We start from the raw sequence: 27,261 nt of genomic DNA, 5'->3' as shown, positions 1-27,261 counted from the left end.
ATTTCTGCTGACATCGGATTCGCTGACATGTTTTGGAAGGCGGGAATTTGATGAACAACATCTAGCGGAGGTTAACAAAAGGCTCAAATAGCTTATCGTACCTTTGTCTGTTTAATATTGTTCACACTGTTTGGTTTCACATATTATATAAGCCAATGCATTATATGATAATAACAATTTCAAAATAAAATGACTCGTTGTGTAACAGAAGATTAAGTCCCGCCCACGGGAGTCATTAAGCGAAGTCACAAAACGCTTGAAATAACTACGCGAGAGTGTGGAGCGTCATGCATCACAATAAAAGAAATGCACAGAAACAAAGAGTATTTTTGGGTAATGCATCTTTAAGGTTGACAGCCAACCGCAAATCAAACCAAAAGGAGACCGCGAAGAGCTGTATTTTGTAGCAAACATTTGGAAAACCAACGGATGCTACACGTAATGTACCTGCCTCTCTTACGAAACACATCGTGTACTGTATACAAACCATAATGTATCGTGCTTTTGTTAATCAAGTCCGTTTTCCTTCTTAGATCCTAAACTTTCGTATATTTGTAGATTTTATTCTACGCGTGAGTGCATCAGATACAGCAAGAGTGTTGCTCGGTGCCACCAGAGGTCCAATCCAGTCTCAACGTTGTATCACCATGCCTGGAAACAAACCCAACCTAAAACGTAAGAAAGAGTTACCGAGCAGCGATGATGGAAAGCAGCGGAAGAGGGAAAGGGAGCCTGGCTGGCTGCAGGGGGAAGTGGCTCATCTCCGCAGAGAAGCACAGGGATGCGAGTTCAACAAGAAGCGCCTTCGGTATTTGTCGGACTGTCAGAAAATCAAGCAGGGATCTGATGGGGTGCTTTACTGGATGTTCCGGGATCAACGAGTGCAAGGTAAACATAAGAAGAAGTTAAGCTGATGATAACCAATTCGACTAGAATTCAATAACACATTTAGTCGTTGTGTTTCAGATAACTGGGCGCTGATCTACGCTCAGCAGCTCGCGCTGACTGAGAAACTTCCTCTGCACGTCTGCTTCTGTCTGGCGCCACGGTATATGGATGCAGCTTACCGACAGTATGCCTTTATGTTGAAAGGATTGCGAGAGGTGGCAAAGGTATAGTCGTAGTTTAAAGTGCATGAGAGGATTTATGATTAGTTGAGAAGTATACATAATATGTGCTCCATGACTAACTCATAAGCTGTAAAAAACAGTATTCTACCGGTATACACTTGGCCTACTAATACAAATAGCCCACAATATATAAACAACTGTATTATACAGTATTATTGCGTCAAGTTGTGCATTTTAATCAACAGAACTCCTATAAAATGTCGCTTTTTTCACATCCATAAGACTTGTTTATGCCAATATTTTTCTGATGTTGTCATTCATTAACAGGGGTTTCGGGAATTATCAACAGATCGTTCAATATATTTGTAATAAATATATTATCTTAGAATTTATATTTTAAGATTACAAATGTCACATCCATAATGCTGCAATTACCCTAATAATATTAATTGGCCACTCAATTGACTCTTTATTTAGAGAGCCTCTGAGTTTCATTTCACAGAGCTTTTAGGTTTATCTATGCAAGTTCACGTAGCAGGGATATTTAGTATTCAAACTATTTATATTTGTCTTGTTAAAGGAATGCAAAGGCCTGGATATTCAATTCCATCTACTGTCAGGAGAGCCGAGTCAAAATCTGCCAACCTTTGTTAAAGAATGGAACTTCGGGGGAGTTGTGACTGACTTTAACCCCCTCAAAATCTCTCTTCAGTGGAATGAAACAGTTAAAAAAGATCTTCCCTCTGATATACCTTTCATTCAGGTATGCCATTTTTTTGTGTTATTTTATATTTTCTGTATTTTACTTCAAAGATCTTTATTTCAACTCTACTTTTTGCTACTACCATTCTACATAGTCACCCTACCCTTAATCCATCTACCACTTATTATTATTAAATAAATCATATAAAACAGATCTGAAGTAGAACACTGGATCATTAAATTGTTAAAAAGACAGATCTAAGTTATTATGATTCTTATAAGGATATTATGAACATTCAGTGGCATTCATGGGAATAATGGGTTAATCATGCGATTTACATCTCAATTCTTACATGTCACATCATCATTGTTTTACATTAAGGTTGATGCACATAATGTGGTACCATGCTGGGAAGCATCTGGGAAGCTGGAATATGGAGCCAGGACTATAAGGGGAAAAATCACCAAACTTCTCCCAGAATTCCTCACAGAGATCCCGCTTATGGACACGCACCCTCACACTGCTTCTTGTACAGCAAAGGTTGGATGCACATTTGATGTGAATGTTTTTGGACCACTTTTCCAAATGCATTATGACATTATAATACATTACTAATTCCTGTGATACTAAACACGTTTTTGTTTTCACCGTTATCTTACTGAATATTGTTGTCTCTCATTAGCCGATAGACTGGGAGAATGTGTTGTCATCTCTTGAGGTGGACCAGAGTGTTGGAGAAGTGGATTGGGCCCAACCTGGCACCTCTGGTGGTATGGCCATGCTCGAGTCCTTTATTGATCAGCGTCTTCGTCTCTTTGCCACGCACAGGAATAATCCCAACGCTGATGCTGTCAGCAATCTGTCACCGTGGATCCACACTGGTCTGTCTGCATTCAAATTGTACAGCCTGTAAACAATTGTACTATTGTGTTTTTGTAATAATTACCGACATTGTGTACTGTAAGGTAAAACTTTTTGTAATTATTACAAAAATTATTCATTGGTGTGTCATGGTTAGGTTTATGTTTGAGGGATGTATATCTTATTCTGTCCTCATTTTATATCAGTCTATAATTTCTTATAGATGAACAGGTGAAAATGTAATTTCAGTCATCTCATCCCATTTGAAGACCCAAGGTGATACACTTGAATGATCCTTTTGTCCTTTTCTCCATTTTAATTTCTTGAAGGTCAGCTGTCCGCTCAGCGCATCGTGATGCAGGTCAAGCGAGAGAAGAGCTTCAGCGAGTCTGTGGCATCATTTACAGAAGAGCTGGTTGTGCGCCGAGAGCTCGCTGACAACTTCTGTTTCTACAATCCCAACTATGACAACATTTCAGGTGAGTGGAGTTGTCAGTTAAAGTCTAATGCAGTGTTTTGATAATACTATCAACATTATTTTTAGATGGTGGACGCAGAAATTGGTCTTTTGAAGTATGTGTTGTCTTTTGTTTCACTGTTTGTTTATTGATTTGCACAGGTGCATACGAATGGGCAAAGAAGACTTTACAGGACCATGCTAAAGACTGCCGGACGTACATTTACACCAAAGAGCAGCTGCAGAATGGCAAGACCCATGATCAGCTGTGGAATGCAGCACAGGTAGCTATAAAATAATAATCTCAGTTTAATATCCATGGATGTATTACTGTGATGCATTAATATAAATGTTTTTTATTGAAAAGTTCATTTTAATTGCATAACTAGACCAAGGTACTACCACAGTTCTTTGTATAGGATAGCTGTAGTAAATAACTGATCAAAGTTTTGATTTAGCGACAACTGGTGCTAGAAGGAAAGATGCATGGTTTCCTGCGCATGTACTGGGCGAAGAAGATCCTTGAATGGACTGCATCCCCTGAAGTAGCTCTCTCTATTGCCTTATATTTCAATGATCACTATTCCTTGGATGGATGTGACCCCAACGGATTTGTGGGTGAGAAACTTGACGGTGTTTTGATTGCTATGGTGGATCAAATACATTAGTATGATACATTAATGATCAAGTAATCATTAATTCATGGCCTTATTAATGACATACAATACAAAATTTTGACATATACCACTTGTAGGTATATTGTTAAATAATGTAGGTAATAGTGTCAATTAATAAATGAATACATTCAGTTCTAAATGTCTTTTATTGTTGAATATTCTATTTCATATTTTCTCTGTATTGCAGGTTGCATGTGGTCCATCTGTGGCATTCATGACCAGGGCTGGGCTGAGAGGCCCATTTTTGGGAAAATTCGTTATATGAATTATGCTGGCTGCAAGAGGAAGTTTGATGTGCCACAGTTTGAAAAGAAGTATGCTGCCACTGAGACTGCCAAAAAACATGGGACATCCTTATAGCTTTATTTCAAATGTATTTCTGGAATCCAACCGATGGTCAGTTCGGTTCCGTTTACACTGCTTTTAAAGATTTACTCTTGAATTTTTGGGCAGACATTTTTCTCGGGTGAGATGAAGCTTATTATGTGTAATTTGTAACAGTTTTTTGTTCTAAAGGAGTTATTCTGTGTTTTTTAAATGTATACAGATGTATTGATATATTGTTATCTTACATGTGACTTCACAGTAACAATCTTGAAATTCACAATATAGACATATTGTACTGGGCAGGGTGATGTTAAAAATAATCTACATGGACCATAATAAAATTTATTTTAGTGATGCAAGTATTTGTCATATTATGCATAACACCTTTAATGAAATGATAAAAACCTTACTTGTAGGGAAGTCAAACCCTTTCAATCACCTTTCTATACATTACTGGGGTGCATATTGAGACAAAACAATAGCAATGACATTTTTAAATCAACACTGTAGAACTTTTGCTCACGGTTCCCCATTTGTTTGATAAGCGCTATTGTCTGTAACCAATGTTGTAAATAATGTTTCTGTATAAGCTTCCTCATGGTCAGCGCAATACACATGAATTTGTTGACTAAGCTGCTGTAACAAAAACAAAAACAATAGCGCGAATGCAGAAACTTTATTTGGAGACGCTTTCCCAGGCACGGAATGGGCTGGGGCTGTGTACCGCCTGGACACAGAAATGATAGGGGCGGTTTCCCAGACAAGGATTATCTTAAACCATGATTAGGCCTTAGTTCAATTAGAATATTTAAGTCATTTAAAATACATATACAGGTGCATCTCAATTAATTCGAATATCGTGAAAAAGGTAAATGTTTTTTGTCACTCATTTGAGAGTGTAAAACCAATATATTATATAGATTCATTACACATAGAGTGAAATATTCCAAACCTTTATTATGGCTTGATGATAATGAAAAGACAAAATTCAGTGTCTCAGAAAACTAGAATATTATATAAGATCAATAAAAAAGGGATATTTTACACAGAAATGTCAGGCTTCTGAAAAGTATGTTCATATCTATGCACACAATACTGGGTTGGGCCTCCTTTTGCATGAATTACTGCATCAATGCGGCGTGGTATGGATGAAATAAATAAATACATACATATTCAATAAAAGGTCCAGAGTCAGCAATATGAAACAAACGTATTACTAAACATAGTGCATATTAAACATTTATTTTTTATATGTTACCCTGTTATCATTGTAAAATTTTAGCATGTCAACGAATGGTAACATAAACTGTATTGAGTGCTCTGTTTTACAAGCAGCCACAAAGTGATTTGGCATTGTGACAATAAATTTAACAGAATCTCCATGTCATTTCTAGAGAGGTTGTGGCAGCCCGCGCGGGTGAAACTTCACCGAAAGCGAGGACGACTGAGAGGCAGAAAGCGTGGCAGAAACAACACTACGCAATGTGACCTTACTTATGGAAAGCTGACGCTGGCTCTTTTGACAGACCACCTCGCGAAACATTTCTCTGAAGCGTGAAGACATGAGGTTATACAGGATGGGATTGACCACTGAGCCCAGGTAGAAAAATACACCAGACATGAGATGTACATACTCATAGACACGGTGGTGCACAGCCGTCCAGGTGTCAATGTAGCTCCACATAACACGATCAATATGAAAAGGTGACCAGCAGATGCCAAATACGATCACCAATGCACCTGTGAAACATAGGAAATGTGTTATATTAACTGTATATACTATTGATAAACCAACAGTGTATTTGAAAACTTCAAGTGAATGTTCATACAAAATAAAAATGGTGTCATTTCAAATGGTGTAATGTTTTCACCGTCATGTCATTCAATGCCTGTATGATTTTCTTTCTTTTATGGAACACAAAGATGTTTTGTGAATTGTCTCAGTGTATCCATACGATGGAGGTCAATGGGGCCAATGTTGTTTTGTTACCAACGTTCTTCAAAATATCTTCTTTTGCGTTCAGACGAAAGAAAGTCATACAGGTTTTAAAGTTTCAAGAAAAACTTAAACATAAATAAAAACAAATATGTGATAAACTACACTTGTACACCTGAGTGAACATAAGGAAACATATAGGTGTAGTAGTACAAAAAGTGATTTAAACTAAAGAAATGCACTTTAAAGGTATTTTGGAGTGCATATGCAGATGTCAACATTGGTGTAATGTGTTTTGATCTAATGTAGACATACTGTAAGTGTTTAAATACTTTTCAAGGCAATTGTATGTGTTTCAAAGTATAACACAAACTGTTACTCTTGGCACACATCTGTGCGACTGACAGTGTTTATTAACTTGACTAGATCTAAAAGTATTTTGTTTCTCCAAGGTTTTGTTAAAATTCAGCCACATAGTGTAGTGCTGACCAGAAATTACAATAAGCCAGATACAAAATGATGCTAACACTAAATCAGATTAGCTTTTATTTACAATAACATGACAAGAGGCTGATAAAGCACAGATGGGTACCGGCTCTGTTTATCAGGATAGATTATTCTAACTTGTTCCATGAGGTTCCTTGAAGTGCATGTAGCCTTACGTAGGTCACAGAACGAGAATGTAACGTAACTGGAGAAAAAGTGGGAACCCTCAATTCTCATGCATTATGTGTTTCTCTATTTAAAGTTTTATATTTAGAGATCGTAACACAAGCTTAACATCTGTAAGGTATGATTCATAAAAAGTGAAGAACGGGTGAGAAACATGGCGGTGTTATGATTGCTATTTTTATGATTCCTAAAAAGTGTTTGGAAGGTAAAGTATTCTTTTTAACGTGGGGGATGGTACCCATTCATTTCTAATATGGGGACAAAACCAATGCAAGTGGGTACAGTCGTTGATCAGATACCAACATTCTTCAAAACATCTTCTTTTGTGTTCTGCAGAAAAAAGAAACTACACAGGTCTGAAATGGCAACTCCATCAAATCTCTCAAGGTATGAAAGTGCTGTAATAACATTTTCCTCTTGGTACCCCAAATAAACTAAGTTGCTTCAGTAAAATGTGTCTCTGAATGCTGAAATGTAAACATTGAGGCTTACAGATACCAACAGATCTTGAAATAAAACTCACAAAGCATTTTTATGACTTGGCGATGACATGCCCTTTGATGCAATCCGTCCTCACTGAGCCCCGTCGTTGAATCAAAACACTCTCTTTCCCCATGCAACTGCAGGCCGATGAGCACGTACAAAACAGTGATCATCAACATGGGCAGTATGAAGAACAGCAGGGCTGTCACCTGCACCAACAAGTTGTAGATCCAGGTTTTGTGCACCAGAGCACAGACGGCCGACTCTGGGAATGTGAGTCCAAAACAGGGTTTTAAGGTAACAATGCCATGCAGGCTGGTATTGGGCAAAGCACACAACAAAGAGATCCCCCATAATGCAATGATAACCCGCTTGGCGTGAGCTTGCGTCGCTGTGTATTTGGCATGTAGGGGATGCACCACTGCTCTGTAGCGTTCTGCGCTGAGGGCGGTCACGTTGAGCACAGAAGCAAAGCAGACAGTCTCGAACAGGCAGGTCTTGAAGAAGCAGCCGAAATATCCTAACAGAAAAGGATAATTGCTCCAAAGTTCATAAATCTCCAACGGGAGACCCAGTAATAGTACAAGAAGGTCGGAAATCGCCAGGCTGAACAGGTAGTAGTTTGTTGTTGTGCGCATTACGCGATGCCGGGCAATGACAATACAGGTCAGGCTGTTGCCCAACACACCAACTATAAAGATGACCAGGTAGATGGCACACATAGGCACGAAGAGGGGAGAACGGCAAGGCCCCAGGATCTTCTCCAGGTAAGCTCTGCGGGTCAGGCAAAGGTCTGCAAGGTCTTCTGTGCTAAGGCAATTGTTCCCTTCGGGGCACCATGATGCATTCATGGTTACGTACAGGGAATCTGGGGATGAGCAGTTGAGCTGGATCATTGGTGACTGGGGGGAAATGCCTACAGAAGTTTTGACAAGGGCAAAAATGAGACAAGAGACGTAAAATATCAATCCTGGGTTAGCAATTTTGAAGGTTATTTATATTTTTTTCTGAAGAACTGTATATTTTCATCAGGCATTAGAGCTCAGACTGTGAAGGTCAAAAAGTCAAACATGGCTGAAGACTGGGCATGACCACTTAAAGATGTCATTTTGTTTAATGTAGAGGTTTTCCAAGCACCAGTGTTTCTATGCTTAAATGTTTTGCATCATATAAATATATTTACTTTTCTGAATAATCAACCATAAACCCAGCGTTTTTTTAGTGCTAGTTCCCTTACAATAACTAAAAATGGTATAAGATGAATTATATTTTTAAGTAAAGAAGTAATGTCAAAGAACCCAGCACAGGTTACTTTACAACCCAACTTGGGTTTGTCCTTTTTTGACCTAACACGGGATTAAAAAATAACGTAGCATTTTTAGAGTGTACATAACAATAACCGTGACAATTTTTACCAAATTATATGTAACATTTTAATAGGTTTTACGAACAGCATGCAACTCCTACGAAAAAATCTTATTAATGACTTGATTATATATCTTTTTTACAATATTATGTAGAAATGTTGTTTTTTCTTTTCATTGTTACGTCAAAATAAGCACGCTGGTTTGTAAAAGTTTCTGTCTGGTATGAAAATCAAAAAGTTACAGAACATTTTAAATGTAAATCAATATCATAAATAGATATTATAAAGTAAAGAGCTAAACTCACCTGTGTGAACTCTTGTTGAATATGTTATTTTTCAATCTGCTACCGCTTTACATATTCCTCTTTTCCTAGCAAAGGAAACGTTAGGATCAATTTGGATGCAGTGTGTTGGACCTAGAAGTTGGATCTTCTAACCTGTCTCTCTCTGTTTATTCTCACTGCGTCTCCTCCCCCTAAGTGACGTAGGACCTTCAAACTAACACCACTCTTTTTTTCCATCTACTTGTACATGTCAGAATGCAATATTTAAACAAAAAAAGCATTTTGACCACCTATAATGTATGAGCAATATTTTTATCCTGGCGCGGGTCATGATATACAGTACAATGGGTCCAAAGTCTAAGTGCACATAAATCTGTTGGGTATTTCTCTAATTTAGCTTTATAAAAACATCAACGTTTTTGGTGTCTAAAAAGTCTAATAGCAATGAATTTCTCATTTACATTTTCTGTTCCTGCGTTTGCTTTATGGCAGCATACACTTGAACGGACATTGACTTCACAAGTTCTGTAAAACCTGATGATCTATGTTATATCCGCATGATTGGAAATGTTTCCAAATGAAAGAAAGCGAGTCTGACTTCTGTACAAAAGAGTTCACATGTCACAAATCAGTTTAGTTTGAATAGTGATCTAAAAATAATGCAAATCCTTAAATATTTCTTAAGATGAGATCTTGTAAATGTGTCTGTTAATAACCATTTCAGTTGTCTTACGGTCTTGGTGCTTTACTTACAAACTACAACTTAAAATTATAACATTATTTCCGATCATTTTACATTCAACTTATTGCAAACCAAACTTGGTTTTTAGATGCAGAAATTTCTTTCTGTGAATAATTATTAATGTCATATTAGTGTTATAAAATGGAGGACACTTTGTGGTCTTTGACATCCCTAAAAGGAAGTTTGCAGTCTGACAGTGTTTTGGAAACCCTCCACTACTTCAGCAGAAGCCGACTTACTCAATGCTTTGAGAGGTCAGCAAAACATTTAGTGCATGTTGGATGGAAAACATATATTAGAAAAAACGTATATCTACTGGGGGTAGCTCAACTGACAGAAATTTTTTTAAAATATATGACCACATGAATCCAGCCAAGCACAGCCAGTAACAAAATGGTTAAACCATAAATTGTTGCTTAATAAAATGCACAATACAACAAAACATAAATTAAGGAAAAACCAATTGTCATTGTATTACTTTCAAGGTCTATCCATTGGCAAAGGGAGTGTGTAAACTGCCAAGTCTTTAAATAAATTTGGATTCAGCTTCAATTGAGACGTTGAAAGACTAATCTCATCTCAAAAAAGATAAACAGCCATTAACACAGCTGGGTGGTACAGCTTGTTGTTTTGCTAAAGGGTGATTTCTGATGTATAAAGGGGGCTCTGGAAAAGGTTTGTAAGAGCCTGTCTTCATTTGGCTCTGTTCATTGTGGACGCACTTCTGACCAGCTTCCCAACTCCAATGTGCCAGGCTTGGCATTAACTTAGAGAACGTCCAATAAGTTACATAACTCATGGTACCGCTTTGACAAAGACCATATGTATTATGAGGACTTTTACACATGAGTTACTTCCTGTGAAATACAGTTCTTAGCACAAATGAATCTGAATTCATTTGTAAATTAGCTTTCACATTTAAATTTTTTTTCTTTATAAAATATTTAACAGGACATTATTAGAGGAACACAATGTTGAGTGAGCATATTACAGAATCAAAGTCATTTTGTGATGTTTCTGGAGGTTACCGAACTAACAATGTGACACTCTGTCAGGAGCATATTTTCACTTGCTAGCGGCAAGTCAGTACTGCAGTGTGGGCACTAAAGCAGAAGATTGTCCTGCTCAAAGTCACACCATGCTAGTGTAAAATCACAAGGTTAGGTGGTCGAATTAACTGTTACTCAAAGCACCTCTATGATCTGTGGAGATTTACTGTCTTTACAACCAGGGGGTACATGTGGAGATTTTAGCAGCAGCAGTGAGTTTGTCTGTTTAGGGCTACTGTAGAAACAACATGATGAATTCCATGCAAGGGGACCCACTATGTATGTGGATAGAAATAGCTCATTCTAATGTAATAAAAACAGAACGCTTCATTGTGTAAGGAACATAGGAACATTTGTAGTAGTAGCCAAAAATACATTGTATGTATCAAAATTATAGATTTTTCTTTTATGCCAAAAATCATAAGGATATTAGCCGGGGCACCTCACACATCTTGAAAAAATTAAGCTGTGGGCTCTTTGATCGTCCTCTGGTGGCTGGCTGCAGGTCATTAACCCCACCCTCACCATGTAAACAAATGGGACAGGAGCCAAACTATAAAATCCAATTACACTTCAAATATTTTTTATATTATTTTAGTCAGTTTTTATCATGTTGATGTATGTCCAAGTGTTTGGTTCATTTAATAAGTTTGGTTTTAGTAAGAAATAACATGTTATAAAAAAGGGGTGCGGTAACATAATTTATTATGAGAAATATTTTTTCAAGAGAAATTCATTTATTGGCACTTACATAAAAAACGGACCTCTGCCTTAAAGTTTTATTTACTTTAAAAATGTGACCGTTGCTCAGCTCCCGTGGCATCATGGGATAGACAAGTGTCCATCCGATCCACACTCTAGACTCTCGGCGGAAGTAGTACACCCTCCGGATATCTATTCATGACTCATACTCATTTTCACCTACTATATAGTGTGGAACAGTAAGGGATAAGTTACTCTGAAAAAGTAATGAATTACTAGTTACTAATTACATATTCACGGTAGACTGCCGTCCATAAACACAAAAACACAAACACAAACACAAACACATGTCTGGGCCAGGTCCTCTCTCGTTCCACAGTCCTGCCGCTCGTCCTTTTAAGCTCCGATCTCCTCCTTGAGATATGCAGGACCGGTGCACGCACAGCTGATTGCACTTATCACTCACGCCACCGGCCCCGCCTCACGGCTCTCGTCCCTCCTCACCACACTGACTAAAGTTTTACAAATGTGGGAAAGATAAATTAATGCATGCATTTTAAAGTTAGCCTTTGGATTTTAATGTAAATTCCACTATTGTATACATTGCACAGTATTTATTTAAATTACATCCAAAGTAACTGTGATTAAATTACAGGAAAAATAAGATTATTCCCTTACTTTGCTATTTTAAGGGAAAAGTAATTAAATTACAGTAACTTATTACTTATTAACTAGTTACACCCATCACGTATGGAAGTAGGCGAGTCCTAACGATTCGTTCTGTGCATGCACAGGCTCCAAACTGACGTTTTTTTGCGTACCATGACAGTGCCCATCAAGAATTAATCAATGATTTAGTGGACTCGAGGCCTGTCAGAAAGGAAAAGTCCCAAAAGAAAATGTACGTTGTGTGAACTGTTGTCCTATAAAGCCTGACTGCAAAATATGAGATTTAAGCAAAAAAATAATATAAATGTAATGGTAAGAGTACATTATATTCCTCTGCCCATGACCCTGTGGAAATCTTTGCATTTCACTGACATCAAACAGCTGGACCGACATTGGCTGAAGGATAAACCTTATGACAGACCCTACGGCTCAAGTGCCAAATCATGCAGATGAGCTGATGCATATGACCCAAACAGAGCCAAAAGCCCGGATGGTGAGCTTTCATACCACATATGCTCCAACAAGGTCTGTTTATACAGCAGACCCTCAACATCATTAGTAGCGTAGATCAATGTTATGGTGTTGATTGCCAAATGGACTTTAAGTGTGCACTTTTAAGTGTGTGTCTGTGTGAGGCTGCTGTGAGAGGATTTGCGTCACTTTGCAGTTATGATGTATTGTGAAAAATATTGTATATGTGAAGTGTTGTGCATTCCTGTAAAATACAAATTGTAAATGCCCTTTAAATATCCTAGACTTACTAAATTGATGAAAAATAGATTTATTTTTCTTAGCCCATATCAAGTTTTATGTTTGAGGTGACACCTCACAAAATATTGTTTGATTTATTTATGCTATTAATTATGCTTGAGGCTAACCCAAATCTGATCATCATTATATCAATATGGAATTCATAATTAGCAAGGCAACACCACTAAATTCATGTAAAAAAAAACGTGTACCTTATGAGATTTAAAACAAACGTGAGGGTAGAATATATTTACAACAATAAAGCCTTTCTCATTGACATATCTTTTGTTTCTATCGTCAGTTCTGACTTCTAACACGAACATCTAACAAAAGACCATAAAAAGCTGTGATTTGACTATTCTCATAAAGCCTCCGTCTAGGTAACCATTTGCATATTTTCAGACGAACAGTGTTCATTTTTATATACCAAAAAGTCGATAACAGTGACAGGTTGTTGAAAATGCTGTTTGTACTCATTTCATTAAGGAGTCAGCTCATTCGAGTCCGAGTCAATACCGAGTCCAGAGAGTCCGAGTCCTAGGACAAGAGGTCTGAAACAAGACCTTTAGAAATCTTCAAGAATATTTTACATGTTTGGTGGAAACAATAAAACTGGCACAGAAAGTGCATTAAATATTCCATGGCATATAAACTGTTTTATTTACTTAGACTGATATTAGTTTAAAAGTATTTTTATTGAGGACAAAAAAGGTCACATAGTAAGTGTTGTAAAGGTAATTTTATTACAATGACTAAAGATATGCCCAAAAGACATAATTTCTGCATCTTTCGATGTTGACGTCCCTTTATGGACCCTTTATGACGTTTTCTGAATGTCTGAAATTGACTTACAGGGGAGTCAATGTAATATCTGGTTAAAATCTAGAGTTTATTTGACTACTTTCAGTTTTTACAAGGAAATAAATTAAATGAGACTCGAAATTTAGTTGAATGATTGAATGGAGTAAGATAGCAAAGCAAACATCAAAATAATGATAATTGCTTTAAATAAATATCAGATTTTTTAACTCTAAACTCCATTATTGCGATTGCTTCAGTTGTGCTCGTGATCCTTTACTTTTGTTAAATTAATTTGTTTCGGTCGTGTAATAGTGTTTTAAAAACACTTGTGCGCTAAGAAAGACAGAGATGCTTTTACAAAAGTTGGTGTTATTCGCATGGAAATTGTCAGGCTGTAATAAAATGCAGTAGTTTTAAACATCATTGATCAATTGCTGATGGTCTGAATGCTCTGGCTATCAATGCTATTGTGAGAATTGAGAGAAAATAAACTAACATATTTCACTGACACACACAATGACATCAATACTCATCATACAACCCTCAACAATGGCTTCAAAATGTATAAATTACCATTCAGAAGTCATCAACTATTTGCCACAACTAATGTATTTTAACACGCAGTTATGGCTGAAGGAAACCTATTTAAACAAAGTAGAAGAACCAAGTGCTCAAATAAAGCTACAAATTATAACAATAATTTTTGCAGGTACAAGAGTGATACTGATTCAATGCAATGAACATTGACAAATCATACATTTTAACCTTGATTCAATGGTTGCTTGCTTTCTTACAGCATTCAAATCATTCAACTCAGTTTATTTCAAAGAGTCTCACTTTATTTATATCTATGTGTAAATTTAAATGAGTCTGATTAACATAAAATTTCTACCAGTTTTTACTTTGTACAGACTGGACATCAATATCAGACGCCATACAAAGCCGTAGAAACAACTTTAATTTTTGGCCCATCATTGGCCGCCTATGAAAGGACGTCCTTTCATGTAATTAATATTTTTAATGGGGCTCAAGTGGACTTGGGCATAAGTCCAATTCCGAACATGTCCGAGTACGAGTCGAGACCGAGTCAAAATACACACAAGTCCATGACAAGACCATTAAAATAGGGTCTCGAGACCGAGTTCAAGACCGAAGACTTCGGAGACTTCAACACTGGGAGTCATCAAACAGTAAATTGAATGTACTGCTTCACCCTGCCGCTCACTGTACAGAGTGATGCCGAGAGAGGGGATCCCTGCCCCGGGAAAGAGAGACTTCGTGCTCGTGGGGCAGCAATGGCAACATATGTCAACTGAATGAAAATTCATTGGAAAAATTTTCCAAACTAAAGTTTATCGAAGAAGTCGCTAGATTTGTCACTCTGGCTTCTTCTGAACAAAGTTCAGTGACTAAATCAAGAGACAGACTTCCTATGTTAGAAACACTGTTTCGTGTGTGTACCTCGATGTGCACGGGCCATGAAGTGCACGTCTGAATGAATATAGCGGAAACAAGTTATGTGAAATTGTGGACTTCACGAAGTTATGCTCACACACCCTTTGACAAGAAGAACAGCAGATTCTCCGGCCATACAAATCATGATCTCACTTAAGCAACACTGAGGCTACAGTTCAACTTTTTACAATGCCGAAAGAAATGTGACATAGTCATGTAATGTATTACTCAGGTATTCAAGCTGAACCACCCTGTCTGGTGTGGAAAAAACACAGATTATAACATTTTTAGGAGAGGAACTCTTCTGGTGGATAGAAAGATAAAGGAGGAGCTTTCTTTAACATGTGTGACCACAAAACCAGCACTGGAATATTTGTGGCAAAAGCCAACAAAACATTGTATGGGTCAACATTTAAATTTTTTCTTTTTTGCCGAACATCATTAGGATATTAAGTAATGATCATGTTCCATGAAGACATTTTGTAAATTTCATACCGTAAATATATCAAAACTATAACCATACTGTCTGAAATAGGTCTACATTTAAAATAAAATCATGCTTAATAATCACACATCTTTTCCTTGCTCCCTTTCCTCGCATCCTGAAGGGGTGGAGCTAAGACGCGAGGGATGATGGACAAAATAAGAATTGAGAAGCGTCCAAGGTTGGTATCTGAGAATTTCTGCTTTCAGGTTCATCAACTATACCTTCCACAACGTCATTACAGCGGTAAGCCAATAGAAAGTGTTAAAAGAAACATGTTTCTTCTTAGCAACGGCCTACAGCGCCTCTGATGAAGGCTATTTTCAATATTATGGTTTTTTTTTTGCACCCAGATTCCAGAGTTTTAAATAGTTATATCTAGATCAAAAAAATGTAAGTCCTATCCTAACAAAACATACATCACTGGAATGCTTATTCAGCTTTCATTATGTATAAATCTCACTTTTTGTTGTCCCCTGTATTTCATCAAATTGAACGCACCATGCCTGGCTGATAATATACATGTTTGACAAGTACCACAGGCTTTAAAACATTACTGTTACGATATTTACATTGCAAAATTGTGTATACATTAATGACACTAATGCATATGAATATGAATATTAATCTCAAAAGTAAACCATATAGATTATCTCAATACAAATTTATAATTATAATACAAGTATTATAATTATATTGGATTCTCCTTTAAATTGGCTGTGATCAATATCCCTAGCGGCGTGTCTAAATATTTAAGTTATTGTAATATTTTGCACAGACTGTCTGAGAATAAAGAGGCGCTGTTTCTCAACTCAATCATTATCATGACTCGTCTATGAGTCCAGTGGGCGTGTCGCAAAACGGACAAAACAGAGAGAACTCCGACAGCAAACGAAACTCAAACTGACAAGTGATTTACTTCACCAAATCAGCGCTATATGGAGCCTACAAATTTACAGGTAAACAAAGTCATAGAGAAACTATCCATGTCGTGGTTTGAATGGTTTTATTACAGATCTGCGCAACGCAAGATTCTTTAACGTTGTATCTTTAACGATCTTTAGAACATTTCAGAGTATGGAAATACTCGTGAGACGTAAGAGGTGTTTCAAAACCCAAAGATCTGCTTGTATAGACACCATTTACTCTCAAGGGTGCGCAAATAATGCTGAGATGCCAGCATCTTTATTTTTGGGTAACCTATCACAAGTTTGGGTCACATAATGTTGTTGCTGCTGAAATATAGTTCTGCGGATGTATTTCTATAGACAATATATATTTCGCTTTATTACATCTCAAACTTCTTTAGTTACTTCTTTAGTCTTCAGTTAATATTTTATAAGCTCAAATGCAATATTTCAAATTACAGAAAGCCATAGCTGTAGCTAACAAAGCATCACAGGAAGACCAAGCTGGAAACTATGAAGAGGCTGTTCAGTCTTATCAACACGCAGTGAAGTATTTTCTGCATATAGTAAAACGTGAGTGCATTTTATGTCATAATATGTTTACTGTACCTTACAATGGTCTGTTCCACAATCTGCCTGACATCTTGTCATTTTAACCTCTTTTGTTTGAATGCATTAAGGTGAACCGCAGGGTAAAGAGGGCAATCAGAAGATCAGAGATAAGTGTAAGCAGTATCTTGACAGAGCAGAAGAGCTTCAGGACTATCTTGATAAGAAAGAGGTTATTATTGATAATACAGCTATCACCAATTTCTTTATGAATTTACTAACATGTCCGAACAGTGGGGGTTAGGTATCACTTTATAAAACCTACAAGATTTTGTTTTTTTAGGGGTGTCATTCCTCTTGTTGTTTAAACATTTCTGTTTAAAATGATGGATTAATATAGAATTCTTCTAGACCACTCCTGTTCTAAAGCATGGTACCAAATTAACCATAGGCCAGTTTGACTGTATTTGTATGTGTTGCCACTGAAGTATATGGAGGCTGTGACTGAAAATAGCTCTGGTTCTAAGGTTCTCCTCGGAAACATACTAACATACTTATACTGGAAATCTTAAATTGGTGTCCGAAAGAAGTATGTAAAACTAAACCTGACATGTCTTTCTGTCTCTGCTAGTTATATTGTTGTCTGTGCTGGTATAAGTCTTCGAGTTATTTCATGGGCTTTGGCATAGGCAAGCATGGCAAACATCTTTATTTGTTTATTGAATCCTTGTCTTTTTATTGTAGAATTTAAAGTTCAAGTAACAGAAAGTTAAGATAAGGCTTTTTTCTGTTAATGCCAACTAATATCTAAAAAATTAATGGCAAGCTTGTTGTGTGTTAAATGTAATTGAAATGAAGCCCTGCTGCCTGTTGCAACAATCCCTTATGTTGTACCCTTGCAGTTGACCCTACAAATAACAAGGGTTTGTTGAAAATGGACACTGCATTTGTGTGCTGTACTGCAGTTTTACCTGTCTCATATGATTATTATTATATGTCGACATATGCCTATAGGGAATGATGATGCCATGTTGCAACTCCTCTCAGTTTACATTAAATCTCTGGTCATCTCTAGATAAATGTCTAGGTAAACATTCTCACATAGTTCTAGAAGGTGACTTTGTTGTTCTGTATTTGAACAGTGACGCATTGAATGATTTTCCACATACCGTGGTATTGTTTTTGAAGTTTGTTGTTAGGGTGTTGGTTTATGTTCTGTTTTGGTTTTTTTGTCCAAGTGAAAAGGTTGGTGTTGCCTATCCTTAACACGGTTCCGTCATTAGCCATATTATAAGACAACTTGAAGGGTTAGGTTATTCATGCTGCCGACCTGCCATATAAAACAGTTATTGGATAAACTTGACACACTAACTAAAGCCACAAAACATAACACAGAATTAATACAATCCATTGCTAGTACCAGTTGTGTTTGACATCAGCCGATCCTTGTCTTATTGATTGAGTTGTACTTTTTGAACACGTGGTGGGAGAAGTTGCGAACCCTGAAGTTGGTAATGTATTCAGGAATATAGCCCTACTGTTTTAATACCAAATGTATATTAATAATTAAAACGATATTCCAAAAATTATGACATTCAGAGATGGTTAACAAATGAAGAATGTCTAAAATTTTCAGTTTATAAATGGCACTCAGGGGCATGACAGCAACCCCTTTAATCAAATATGGAAAATCATTTAAAATGTGTCATTATACTCTCTTAATTATAATGAAATATAATTATTCTTTAAAAGAGGCCTAAGGATTTTTTTAAATAGGCCTATTATGAAAATGACCTGCAGTTGAAAGGACACCGTTTTAGTTAAAATCATGAGTATCAAAACAACCTGCGATCTAAACGATATGACTTCGACTATGACCTAAACTTACACAATTACGTAATTTATGACTTATTTATAGTCCCTGTAGCAGTAAAGGCTGCGTCACATAGACGTGTCTTGGGCGCGGAACGTAATGACATTTTTGGAACACGTGACTGTCCAGGCGGAAGTGACATTCGACATTTTAATGCGGAAGTTGTTTTTCCGTTGTTATTCAACGATCTCTAAAAAAGTACAGGCATTTGATCATATTGCGATTTAACGCTTTTTTATATATGTGAAGAGCGTTTAAGTGACGTCTTTGTTATTATAACACTATTCATATTTTCCAAACACATCGTGTTGTCTTCATTTTCCAGCCCTTATGGCTGCCAACAACAACTTGCAGGTAAGTTAAGTTCCAAAACAAATATCTCATCGATTAACATCAATAACGTTCATGTGTGGCTTGAATTATATAATACATATCAAGGTTGAAATGTCTGTAGGCTTTATTATTATAGTTGAAAATGTTACTTTTGTAATAAATATTTTGAAATGGTTAACCATTTCCCACCAGCGTGTTTTTCTTTAGCTTAATATGCGAAGATACTTTGAAATGGATATTGTCAGTGTTTAATGTAGATGAGATTTCAATGTCCTCTTAAATGTTTTGGCGAGTTTAAAATAAGACAAAGACGTTAGCATGTAAGATCAGATGAGCTAACTGTGTGCTTGGTTTAATCGTCTAACCTGAAGATCAAATCCTTTTTTTTATTCTACTCTTAAATATAATAGTTATGCTGTGTTAAAAAGACCATTTTGCCGAAACACAAAATATAGCTTGTTCAGTAGAGGATTGTATGTTAGCAATGTAGGCTATTGTAAACTACATTGTGATCTAGCAAACTGTATAGATAATAATGTCAATAAACGTTGTCAGAAATACAGTGGTTGATTTCTAATCCCACTTTCATAAATATCCAGCACTTCTGACAACAGTACAATGCTAGGCTGATACTTGAACCTTGTGTCACGGATGCTCCTATTCACTGTAAAGACGAATGACATCAAACACAGAAATAATAGAATCCATATTGATCATTGTTTGTTTTGGAGGTATGGTGTTGAACACAATGCTTTTTGTGACTCTTTTTCTCTTGAGCCTTTTAGACTGTGTTCCGTCTGTTAAATGTCTTCACACACAGCTATCCTTACAATTCCCCAAATTAACCATTTTATCATGACCATTCATATTAAAGTCTTTCTATAAAAATGATTGCTTATATCTACCATAGAAAGCTATAGATCTCGCCAGTAAGGCAGCTCAGGAGGATAAGGCCGAAAACTATGAAGAGGCACTGCGTCTGTACCAGCATGCTGTTCAGTACTTTCTTCATGTTGTTAAATGTAAGTATGCGGTAACATATCTCTGTCTTTATGTCGGTTTATCAGGCCGAATTCTTTTAGACACAGATTTTAGTTATCCTGAATGGGATATATGAACTCATCGATGTTATCATCACAAAATAAATTCATGAATTTTAACTGCTTTTTAAAAGTCTCTATAACATTACTCGCTCTGTTTTGTTCTCATGAAGATGAAGCACAGGGCGATAAGGCCAAACAAAGCATCCGGGGAAAATGTGCTGAGTATCTGGACCGGGCTGAAAAATTGAAAGAGTATTTGAAGAAAAAAGAAAAGGCCCCAGCGAAGCCTGTGAAGGAGTCCCAGTCCAGTGATAAAGGGTGGGTAATGTGGATTAAAAAACAAAATTCACACAACATTTCTAAATTACCAATAATTATTCACAACTCACTCAAATATATACAATATTGAAATCAATTCCAGTAATTAGAAACATTACAGTAAAATGGATTGACCTGGCAAGTATATTGAGTGACCAGAAATGTGGCATTATTTGTGTTAGAATGGCTCCATGTGTTTATTTATGTATATGCCAAATTATATTGCACAGTGAATACTTTTTTTATCTTGATGATAATTTTTGTCTTCCAGCATAATAAGCCTATTTTTTGCGATATTAATGTATTAATCGCAAGCACACAACATGATCATGATAAGTTTAGAAGTTGTTCATTTTGTCAATTTGTGGTGTCGCAAACGTTCAACGGCAGATGATTAAAACATGTTAATTGGCTGTAAAGTGTGATAATTATGCATAACTGACAGAATAATCGTAATTATTAATCCTGCGTAAGTTTTTGCACAGGTCGTGATTATAGTTCTGTCCTATTGTGCATAGATAAGGGAGCATACTTCCCTTTCTGCTCTTTCTCTTGTTATGATATTTATAGTTCTGGTTGTTCACATTTTATTTTTTATTTATAGAAATGAGAGTGATGAAGGAGAAGGAGACCCAGAGAAAAAGAAATTTCAGAACCAACTTTCAGGTTAGTTAATCCCTATTTAGATGATCATTCTGACCAGCCTTACACTGCAACATCTTTTCAACCAGTGGTGGGAATTTGTATTGATTTTTTTGTCCAAACATCATGTATATTTGATATTGTGTACAACCAGGAAACATGAACTTTTCTTATATCCCTGTCTTACTGCTTTCCGATCACAAGTTTTAATAAACTAATATTTTATGTTTTATCACAGGAGCTATTGTCATGGAGAAACCAAATATTAATTGGAATGATGTTGCTGGATTAGAAGGGGCCAAAGAGGCCTTAAAAGAAGCTGTCATTCTCCCAATCAAATTCCCACATCTTTTCACAGGCAAGTGTCTTACCTTAGTATGAATATACTACTCTGAGTGGCAGCCGTGTCATTGTGGATTGAGCGTTGATTTGGAGGTTTGGAATGTGATCTGATCATGAGGGCGTATTTAGAGTTGGTGTATCCAGTATCCAAAGCTAAATTTGAACAAATCCTGTAAAAAGTGAATCCCAGGACTATCTCTGCCAGATGTGACTAATAATTCCGGTTCTGTCTACTTTAGGGAAAAGAACTCCTTGGAGGGGCATTCTACTCTTTGGACCTCCCGGCACGGGTAAATCGTACCTGGCCAAAGCTGTAGCAACAGAAGCCAACAATTCTACATTCTTCTCCATTTCCTCCTCAGACCTGGTATCCAAGTGGCTGGGAGAGAGTGAAAAGTGAGTCTTTAGGTTGTGGGGGTATGGGTCTGGTTATGGTTACAGTCATGTTATCATATGTTTTAGCATGTGGACTGGCTATGCACTGATATAATTGAAAGTTTATCTGGAAATGAACACAAAATATTATTTAAGTGAGCACTGAGAAAATGATTTTGACAGATCTGGTATATTGTAAGGAATACGGTGTGGTTGGGGTGTTGCAGAAATGTGTTATTTAAAGAAATCGCTAAACCTTAAACATTGCTGTGTTTTCATTTCTCTGAATGTGTTAATTGCAGAAACAGTGTACGTGTACTGCGATTTATTGATACTGAATATAGTTTCATAAATCAGTCATATTTGGCTTTTTATTTGTTGCCAAAGGTATTGATTTGGGCAATAATAATTTTTAATATCAGAGGCTGGAGTTGGATCAAAACTGAAGTTTTGCTTTTACTCTAAATTAGTGTGAGTTCTGTTGACATTAAGAGAAAGTCTTCTCTGCAATCTTTAACTGCTTCATTCATCTCCTCAGACTGGTGAAGACCTTGTTTTCTTTGGCGCGAGAACACAAGCCCTCGATTATCTTCATCGATGAGATCGATTCACTTTGCGGCTCCAGAAGCGAGAATGAAAGTGAAGCAGCTCGTCGAATCAAGACAGAGTTTCTTGTCCAGATGCAAGGTGATGTGGAAGATAATGATTTATTGTTTACAGTGTGAGCTTTGTATATTATACATCATGTTGGCATTTGTTTTATTGGCTTTATTTAAATAAATGTTGAAATTGTAACACTACTGTAATCACTCTGTAATAAGAATGTCAGGGCAAATGTGTTTTTTATTGCCATAATACCCATAAGTTAACTTCAAATATAACTATCTTTATTTTTCTTTGAAATGTGATTGTTATTTTTTGAATGAGCTATTATTGTCTAATGCTGTTTTCTGATTTTATAGGTGTTGGTAATGACAATGAAGGGATTCTGGTGCTGGGAGCAACTAATATCCCTTGGACGCTGGACTCGGCTATCAGAAGACGGTAATACTTTTTTCCATGCTGCCTCCATTCAAAACTGACTGGCTTTTGCAACACAGCATGTGTCAGTATTCGTCATCAACACAATAATCTTATACCTAAACAGGTTTTCCAACTCTTCCGTTTTACGTGTGAGCTAAAGAGCATGAATCAGTATGAAGCATTGAAAATGTTTCCGGGGAAGATCTACAGGTCACAAACTTTTAACGATCTGTATCTATGGTGTTTAGGTTCGAGAAGCGTATCTACATCCCCCTGCCGGAAGAGCACGCTCGTGCGTTTATGTTTAAGCTGAACCTGGGCTCCACACCTAACAGCCTCAACGATTCAGACTTCAACACTCTGGGCAAGAAGACCGATGGTTACTCTGGTGCTGACATCAGCGTTATAGTCCGAGATGCTCTCATGCAGCCTGTCAGGAAGGTCCAGTCCGCCACTCACTTTAAACGGGTGAGTTCAGCCAGTCCTTGTGTAAACCTTGAATTAAGCAAAATACAGACCTGAATATAACATAGTGAAATGTATTTCTGGAATTATTAATCACATAGGTACGGGGACCATCGAGAAGTGACCCAAACCTTATAATTGATGACCTCCTTACCCCTTGCTCCCCGGGCGACCCCCAGGCTGTAGAAATGACGTGGATGGATGTTCCTGGAGAGAAGCTTTTGGAACCAATTGTTTGTATGGTAAGCAGGTTTTCTAAACTTGACATTCTGAACATGGAGTTATCATTACTGTACATGCTGTTATTATACACCCTTTATATATGAGTATCATATATGAGAAAGGGTATCTTCTATAGAAAGAAGTATACTGTGTCCTTTGTATTTATACTGTGTGCTTCAGAAGTCTCAATTATATAAGTTTTTTGTATTGAGTTTTTTTTAACTCGTGTTACATAATGTTTAGCTGTTGCGAGATGTAATGTTAATTTGATATTAATCATAATAATTGTTTACGCCTTAGTTCCAAATAAAATGTTACTATTTAATTCACCAGGTAATTCAATAATATGCATTTCTACTGTGTTTGGTTTATATAAAAGAAAATTGTTGTTGTTACCGCAAAAAGTAATATGTGTTTGGTTATACTGGCAACCACTTTGGACCACTTAATACGTGAACAATGCTGGTCAATAAGAACTTCCTGTTTCAAGCGTTTTAACACTACGCAAATGTTTGAATAAACCAACCAACAGAACATTTATAAACAAATCAAAAGGCTAAACTAATATCTTTAAGATTGAATCAAACATGTTAGATGTAAAAAATTACTAAATAAATATATACTGAAACAGGAAGTGCATCTGGAACAGTGTTTACATCCTGCAAAGTGGTCTATATTTAAGGGTATATCCATATTTCTAAATAAAATTGTTTTACACAGTCGGACATGCTGAGGTCTCTTGCCAACACAAAGCCCACTGTCAACGAACAGGATCTGGACAAGCTGAAGAAGTTCACTGAAGACTTTGGACAGGAGGGTTGAAAAGAGCCTGTCTCTCCTGAAGCCAAAGCAAACAGATGAATTGTAACATCATCTTTCTTGCCCTTGTCATGACCCTCTCTTCCTTTCATACCAATATTCTTCCTCTGACCCACGAGTCCCACAGCTCAGGCTGAAGGCTAAATGTAACCAGAAATGTGTATTACTGCAAAGCTCTCTATACCATTGTCTGAACTGAATTTTGTCCACTTATCTGTTAATAGCTGCTCTGCCTCTGAGGCAACCTAAATACCTGCTTAGGTTTAAGACCATCATGCACACTTAATCGTAGTTTAAATGGCTCTGTATTGTTTTTGTAAAGACCCCTTTTTATGGGTGGAGGAGCAGATTCTGTTCACAGGCTTAATAAGTGCTCTCATTTTACATTTGAATATGTGCAATGGCATTCGATACAACACTTCCCTAAACACTTTGAAGAGTTATAGCCAGGGTCCCTATTAAATAAGGATCCGACGTATACTACATATGTTTTTTGTTGCTGTCTACATCTTTGACTATTGCTGTAATATTCCTTCACTGTTCAGGGGCCAATGTTTGATTAAAGCATTTGGTTTATTGTCCATTCACTTACTGACGCTCAGCACACAATGTGCCTTCTCTGAATTTTTCTCCTCTTTGTTTGTCTGGTCCTTCTTCCTCCGCTTCATACACACAGATACTTACATACAGATGCTTCCCTTGCTACATATGTTTTTTATAAGCAGAATGTTTTGGAAGTATTGGATGATATTTGCACATTTCATTTAAACCTGTACAACTATCTATATCGAACTGTATTCTCCTATGCACTTAGGGTGTGGTTTGCCATTTGAGAACCTTTAAGACATTGTTCTATTAGAATAGCAAAAAACGTTGGAATGTTTGGTTTGTTTAAACACAGTTTCCAGTTTTAAAGTGGTCAAGATTTGGTTTATCTTGTTCATTTTATTATTCACATGTAAATAAAGGTTGAAATGTAAGTATCCTGGAAGTATGAAAGTCATTTCTTCTTGAATTGTTTTTAAATCGTGTTAATGCCACACGGAAAATTAGCCCTAGATCACTGTAGTGAACGTCATGAGAAATAACATATGTTTCTGTGACAGCTCTGGAACAAGACGAAAAGAGTCAGGGAGGTGTAATTCCGCACTTGTTTTAGCCAACCAGAAACCATTTTTGATTGTCAATCATTTTTGCGTTTAGTTTCAAGGGTTTTACGTTCTATGGACGGCGTGGTGTTGAAATGCATTGACTAATTATGACTTTGTTGGAAAAAACGATCCCCAAATTAATTGATTCCAAGCCGTAGAGAATTGAGAGTCAATTCTATTGAAGGAATCGACTCCTCTTTAAGAGCCTACACAAGCACCCCTTAGCTCTGGTGGGGAACCTTGATCCCGGAGGGCCACTGTCCTGCAGTGTTTAACTCTACACTGTTAGATGTCGCTGTAGATTAGCAGCACATTACTGTAAAAATCCACAGTACAATACTGCATCTGTATATTACAGTAAAATACTGCAGTTCATAATGCATTCTGGGTAATTTTCATTGAGCGGGAAACTTTTACAGTAAATTTTGGTCTCGCTGTAACCTCGCTGTAGCTTTGCTGTAACGTGTAACGAAAGTGTGCCACAACGTCATCACGTCAAATCACACAGAGCACATCTCCTGGCTGCAGCTGGAGGAGGATAATCGATTTCTGGCAGTTTGGTAAGTTTTTAGTTTGGTTTATTTTATGTGTTTCATACAAAAAAAAAATTTTGTTTTTGTATTTTGCACAACCGTTTGTCACAGTGTTGTTTTAAACGAGGAATGAGAGAGATATGGTCGCCAACAAACGACCATATCTCTCTCATTCCACGTTCCTCAGAAATTAAACTAAGTCAGCCCACTGCTTAAACCCGTTTTACACATCTCACTTAATGAATATAGGATTATTTCAACCATTTATGAGGGTTTTGGTGAGTTTATTTTCTGTCGAATAGTTGAAGTTCGTTTATAATGGCGAGCTAGGTAAACCGACTTGTATTTGGTAATAGAAAAACTCGCGTTTGTGTTCAAATAAAATAATATTTGACCAATTCAACTAAGATTCCTCCTAAATAAATCTCATACGAAATAACAAAGTCACTGTAAAGTAGCCCACACAGCTACCAAACTGCTTCACACAAAATGAAACGTCATATTTAACTGTGATGAGTGCGATCCATACAGATTTCATTACTAACAGATTTATAAATGTGTTTGCGGCGCTTATTTCTGTATTTACGGTATATCCGCAGAAGCAGATATGATGTTCTTTGGAGTGTTTTACATTCAGTTGGCCAAAAAGTTTTGTATGACAATATATTTGTAGCGATATTGCTTCCAACACCTCAAATCAATGCTCGTACTTTGCTAAAGAGCGCTGCTGACTCCGCCTTTACGTAATGACGCTGTACGGAAAGAGGAGCGCGATCAGCTTTAAATGCATTTCCAAAAACACATTGACTTTCGCTACACCAACGGTATAGAAAATGCAATCCCAAATATTTGAACTCTTAATGTTAATGTATACAGGGGAAAACATTTAAATGATTATTTTGCTTCATTTTTGATTGACTATCTTAAGCGTATATAATAAACAGAATGGTTTCTAAATATCAGCAAGTAACATATCATTATATATTTTTTCTTACAGCTCTAACGTCACAGTTTGGTCCACTTTTGCACCCTGGGCTTATGAGTTTCTGTAAGTATTCACCATGTATATATAATACAACTTTTATTCAAATTTGTTTCTGGTTTTACTTCTGACTTTTTAGTAACACTTACAATAAGGTTATATTTGTTTACATAGGATGTTAATACATTTTAACAT

The 27,261-nt window shown here is 36.7% G+C and overlaps 3 protein-coding genes across 8 annotated transcripts; 2 read left to right on the top strand and 1 right to left on the bottom strand.

The window, feature by feature from the left end:
* Window positions 1-3: 3 nt before the first annotated feature.
* cpdp (CPD photolyase) lies at window positions 4-4,822 on the top strand. 3 transcript variants are annotated; one of them, XM_079452723.1, is made up of 10 exons: window positions 4-438; window positions 534-888; window positions 967-1,112; window positions 1,651-1,833; window positions 2,155-2,313; window positions 2,456-2,654; window positions 2,964-3,113; window positions 3,254-3,375; window positions 3,550-3,709; window positions 3,956-4,822. In XM_079452723.1, the coding sequence occupies exons 1-10, from the start codon at window positions 430-432 to the stop codon at window positions 4,126-4,128; spliced, it is 1,656 nt and encodes a 551-aa protein (XP_079308849.1). In that variant the 5' UTR covers window positions 4-429; the 3' UTR covers window positions 4,129-4,822. The 3 variants fall into 3 exon arrangements, with proteins under 3 accessions (XP_079308849.1, XP_079308850.1, XP_079308851.1); XM_079452724.1 differs by having other exon boundaries at window positions 222-443; XM_079452725.1 differs by having other exon boundaries at window positions 226-438; window positions 559-888.
* Window positions 4,424-17,068, bottom strand: nmur1b (neuromedin U receptor 1b). 2 transcript variants are annotated; one of them, XM_079452730.1, is made up of 3 exons: window positions 8,858-8,982; window positions 7,227-8,102; window positions 4,424-5,835 (listed from the first exon to the last, which is right to left on the bottom strand). In XM_079452730.1, the coding sequence occupies exons 2-3, from the start codon at window positions 8,080-8,082 to the stop codon at window positions 5,486-5,488; spliced, it is 1,206 nt and encodes a 401-aa protein (XP_079308856.1). In that variant the 5' UTR covers window positions 8,083-8,102; window positions 8,858-8,982; the 3' UTR covers window positions 4,424-5,485. The 2 variants fall into 2 exon arrangements, with proteins under 2 accessions (XP_079308856.1, XP_079308857.1); XM_079452731.1 differs by lacking the exon at window positions 8,858-8,982 and adding an exon at window positions 17,006-17,068 and having other exon boundaries at window positions 4,757-5,835.
* vps4b (vacuolar protein sorting 4 homolog B) lies at window positions 16,267-25,383 on the top strand. Of its 3 annotated transcripts, XM_079452727.1 has the most exons (13): window positions 16,267-16,447; window positions 16,858-16,969; window positions 17,077-17,177; window positions 20,062-20,173; window positions 20,365-20,512; window positions 21,117-21,178; window positions 21,393-21,512; window positions 21,736-21,892; window positions 22,410-22,558; window positions 22,834-22,915; window positions 23,143-23,362; window positions 23,461-23,601; window positions 24,302-25,383. In XM_079452727.1, the coding sequence occupies exons 1-13, from the start codon at window positions 16,427-16,429 to the stop codon at window positions 24,401-24,403; spliced, it is 1,527 nt and encodes a 508-aa protein (XP_079308853.1). In that variant the 5' UTR covers window positions 16,267-16,426; the 3' UTR covers window positions 24,404-25,383. The 3 variants fall into 3 exon arrangements, with proteins under 3 accessions (XP_079308853.1, XP_079308854.1, XP_079308855.1); XM_079452729.1 differs by lacking the exons at window positions 16,267-16,447; window positions 16,858-16,969; window positions 17,077-17,177 and adding exons at window positions 18,884-19,016; window positions 19,144-19,172; XM_079452728.1 differs by lacking the exons at window positions 16,267-16,447; window positions 16,858-16,969; window positions 17,077-17,177 and adding an exon at window positions 18,883-19,172.
* Window positions 25,384-27,261: the final 1,878 nt, after the last annotated feature.

Source organism: Barbatula barbatula (assembly GCF_947034865.1).
Source record: "Barbatula barbatula genome assembly, chromosome: 3".
In the NCBI taxonomy this organism is placed as follows: domain Eukaryota; kingdom Metazoa; phylum Chordata; class Actinopteri; order Cypriniformes; family Nemacheilidae; genus Barbatula; species Barbatula barbatula.
The sequence above is the reverse complement of the archived record's forward strand: the minus strand, read 5'-3'. Positions and strand labels throughout refer to the sequence as shown.

What these genes read in the sequence shown, in the direction of transcription:
- cpdp (XM_079452723.1), top strand. An exon ending in CTGATATACCTTTCATTCAG is followed by an intron (nt 1,834 to 2,154) that starts GTATGCCATTTT and finishes TTTTACATTAAG; the next exon opens with GTTGATGCACATAATGTGGT. An exon ending in CAACTATGACAACATTTCAG is followed by an intron (nt 3,114 to 3,253) that starts GTGAGTGGAGTT and finishes TGATTTGCACAG; the next exon opens with GTGCATACGAATGGGCAAAG.
- nmur1b (XM_079452731.1), bottom strand. Translation starts at nt 8,082, where the DNA reads ATGATCCAGCTCAACTGCTCATCCCCAGATTCCCTGTACGTAACCATG. An exon ending in CCAAGTCATAAAAATGCTTT is followed by an intron (nt 5,836 to 7,226) that starts GTGAGTTTTATT and finishes TATGTTTCACAG; the next exon opens with GTGCATTGGTGATCGTATTT.
- vps4b (XM_079452727.1), top strand. Translation starts at nt 16,427, where the DNA reads ATGGAGCCTACAAATTTACAG. An exon ending in TGGAGCCTACAAATTTACAG is followed by an intron (nt 16,448 to 16,857) that starts GTAAACAAAGTC and finishes TTCAAATTACAG; the next exon opens with AAAGCCATAGCTGTAGCTAA. An exon ending in GACTCGGCTATCAGAAGACG is followed by an intron (nt 22,916 to 23,142) that starts GTAATACTTTTT and finishes TATGGTGTTTAG; the next exon opens with GTTCGAGAAGCGTATCTACA.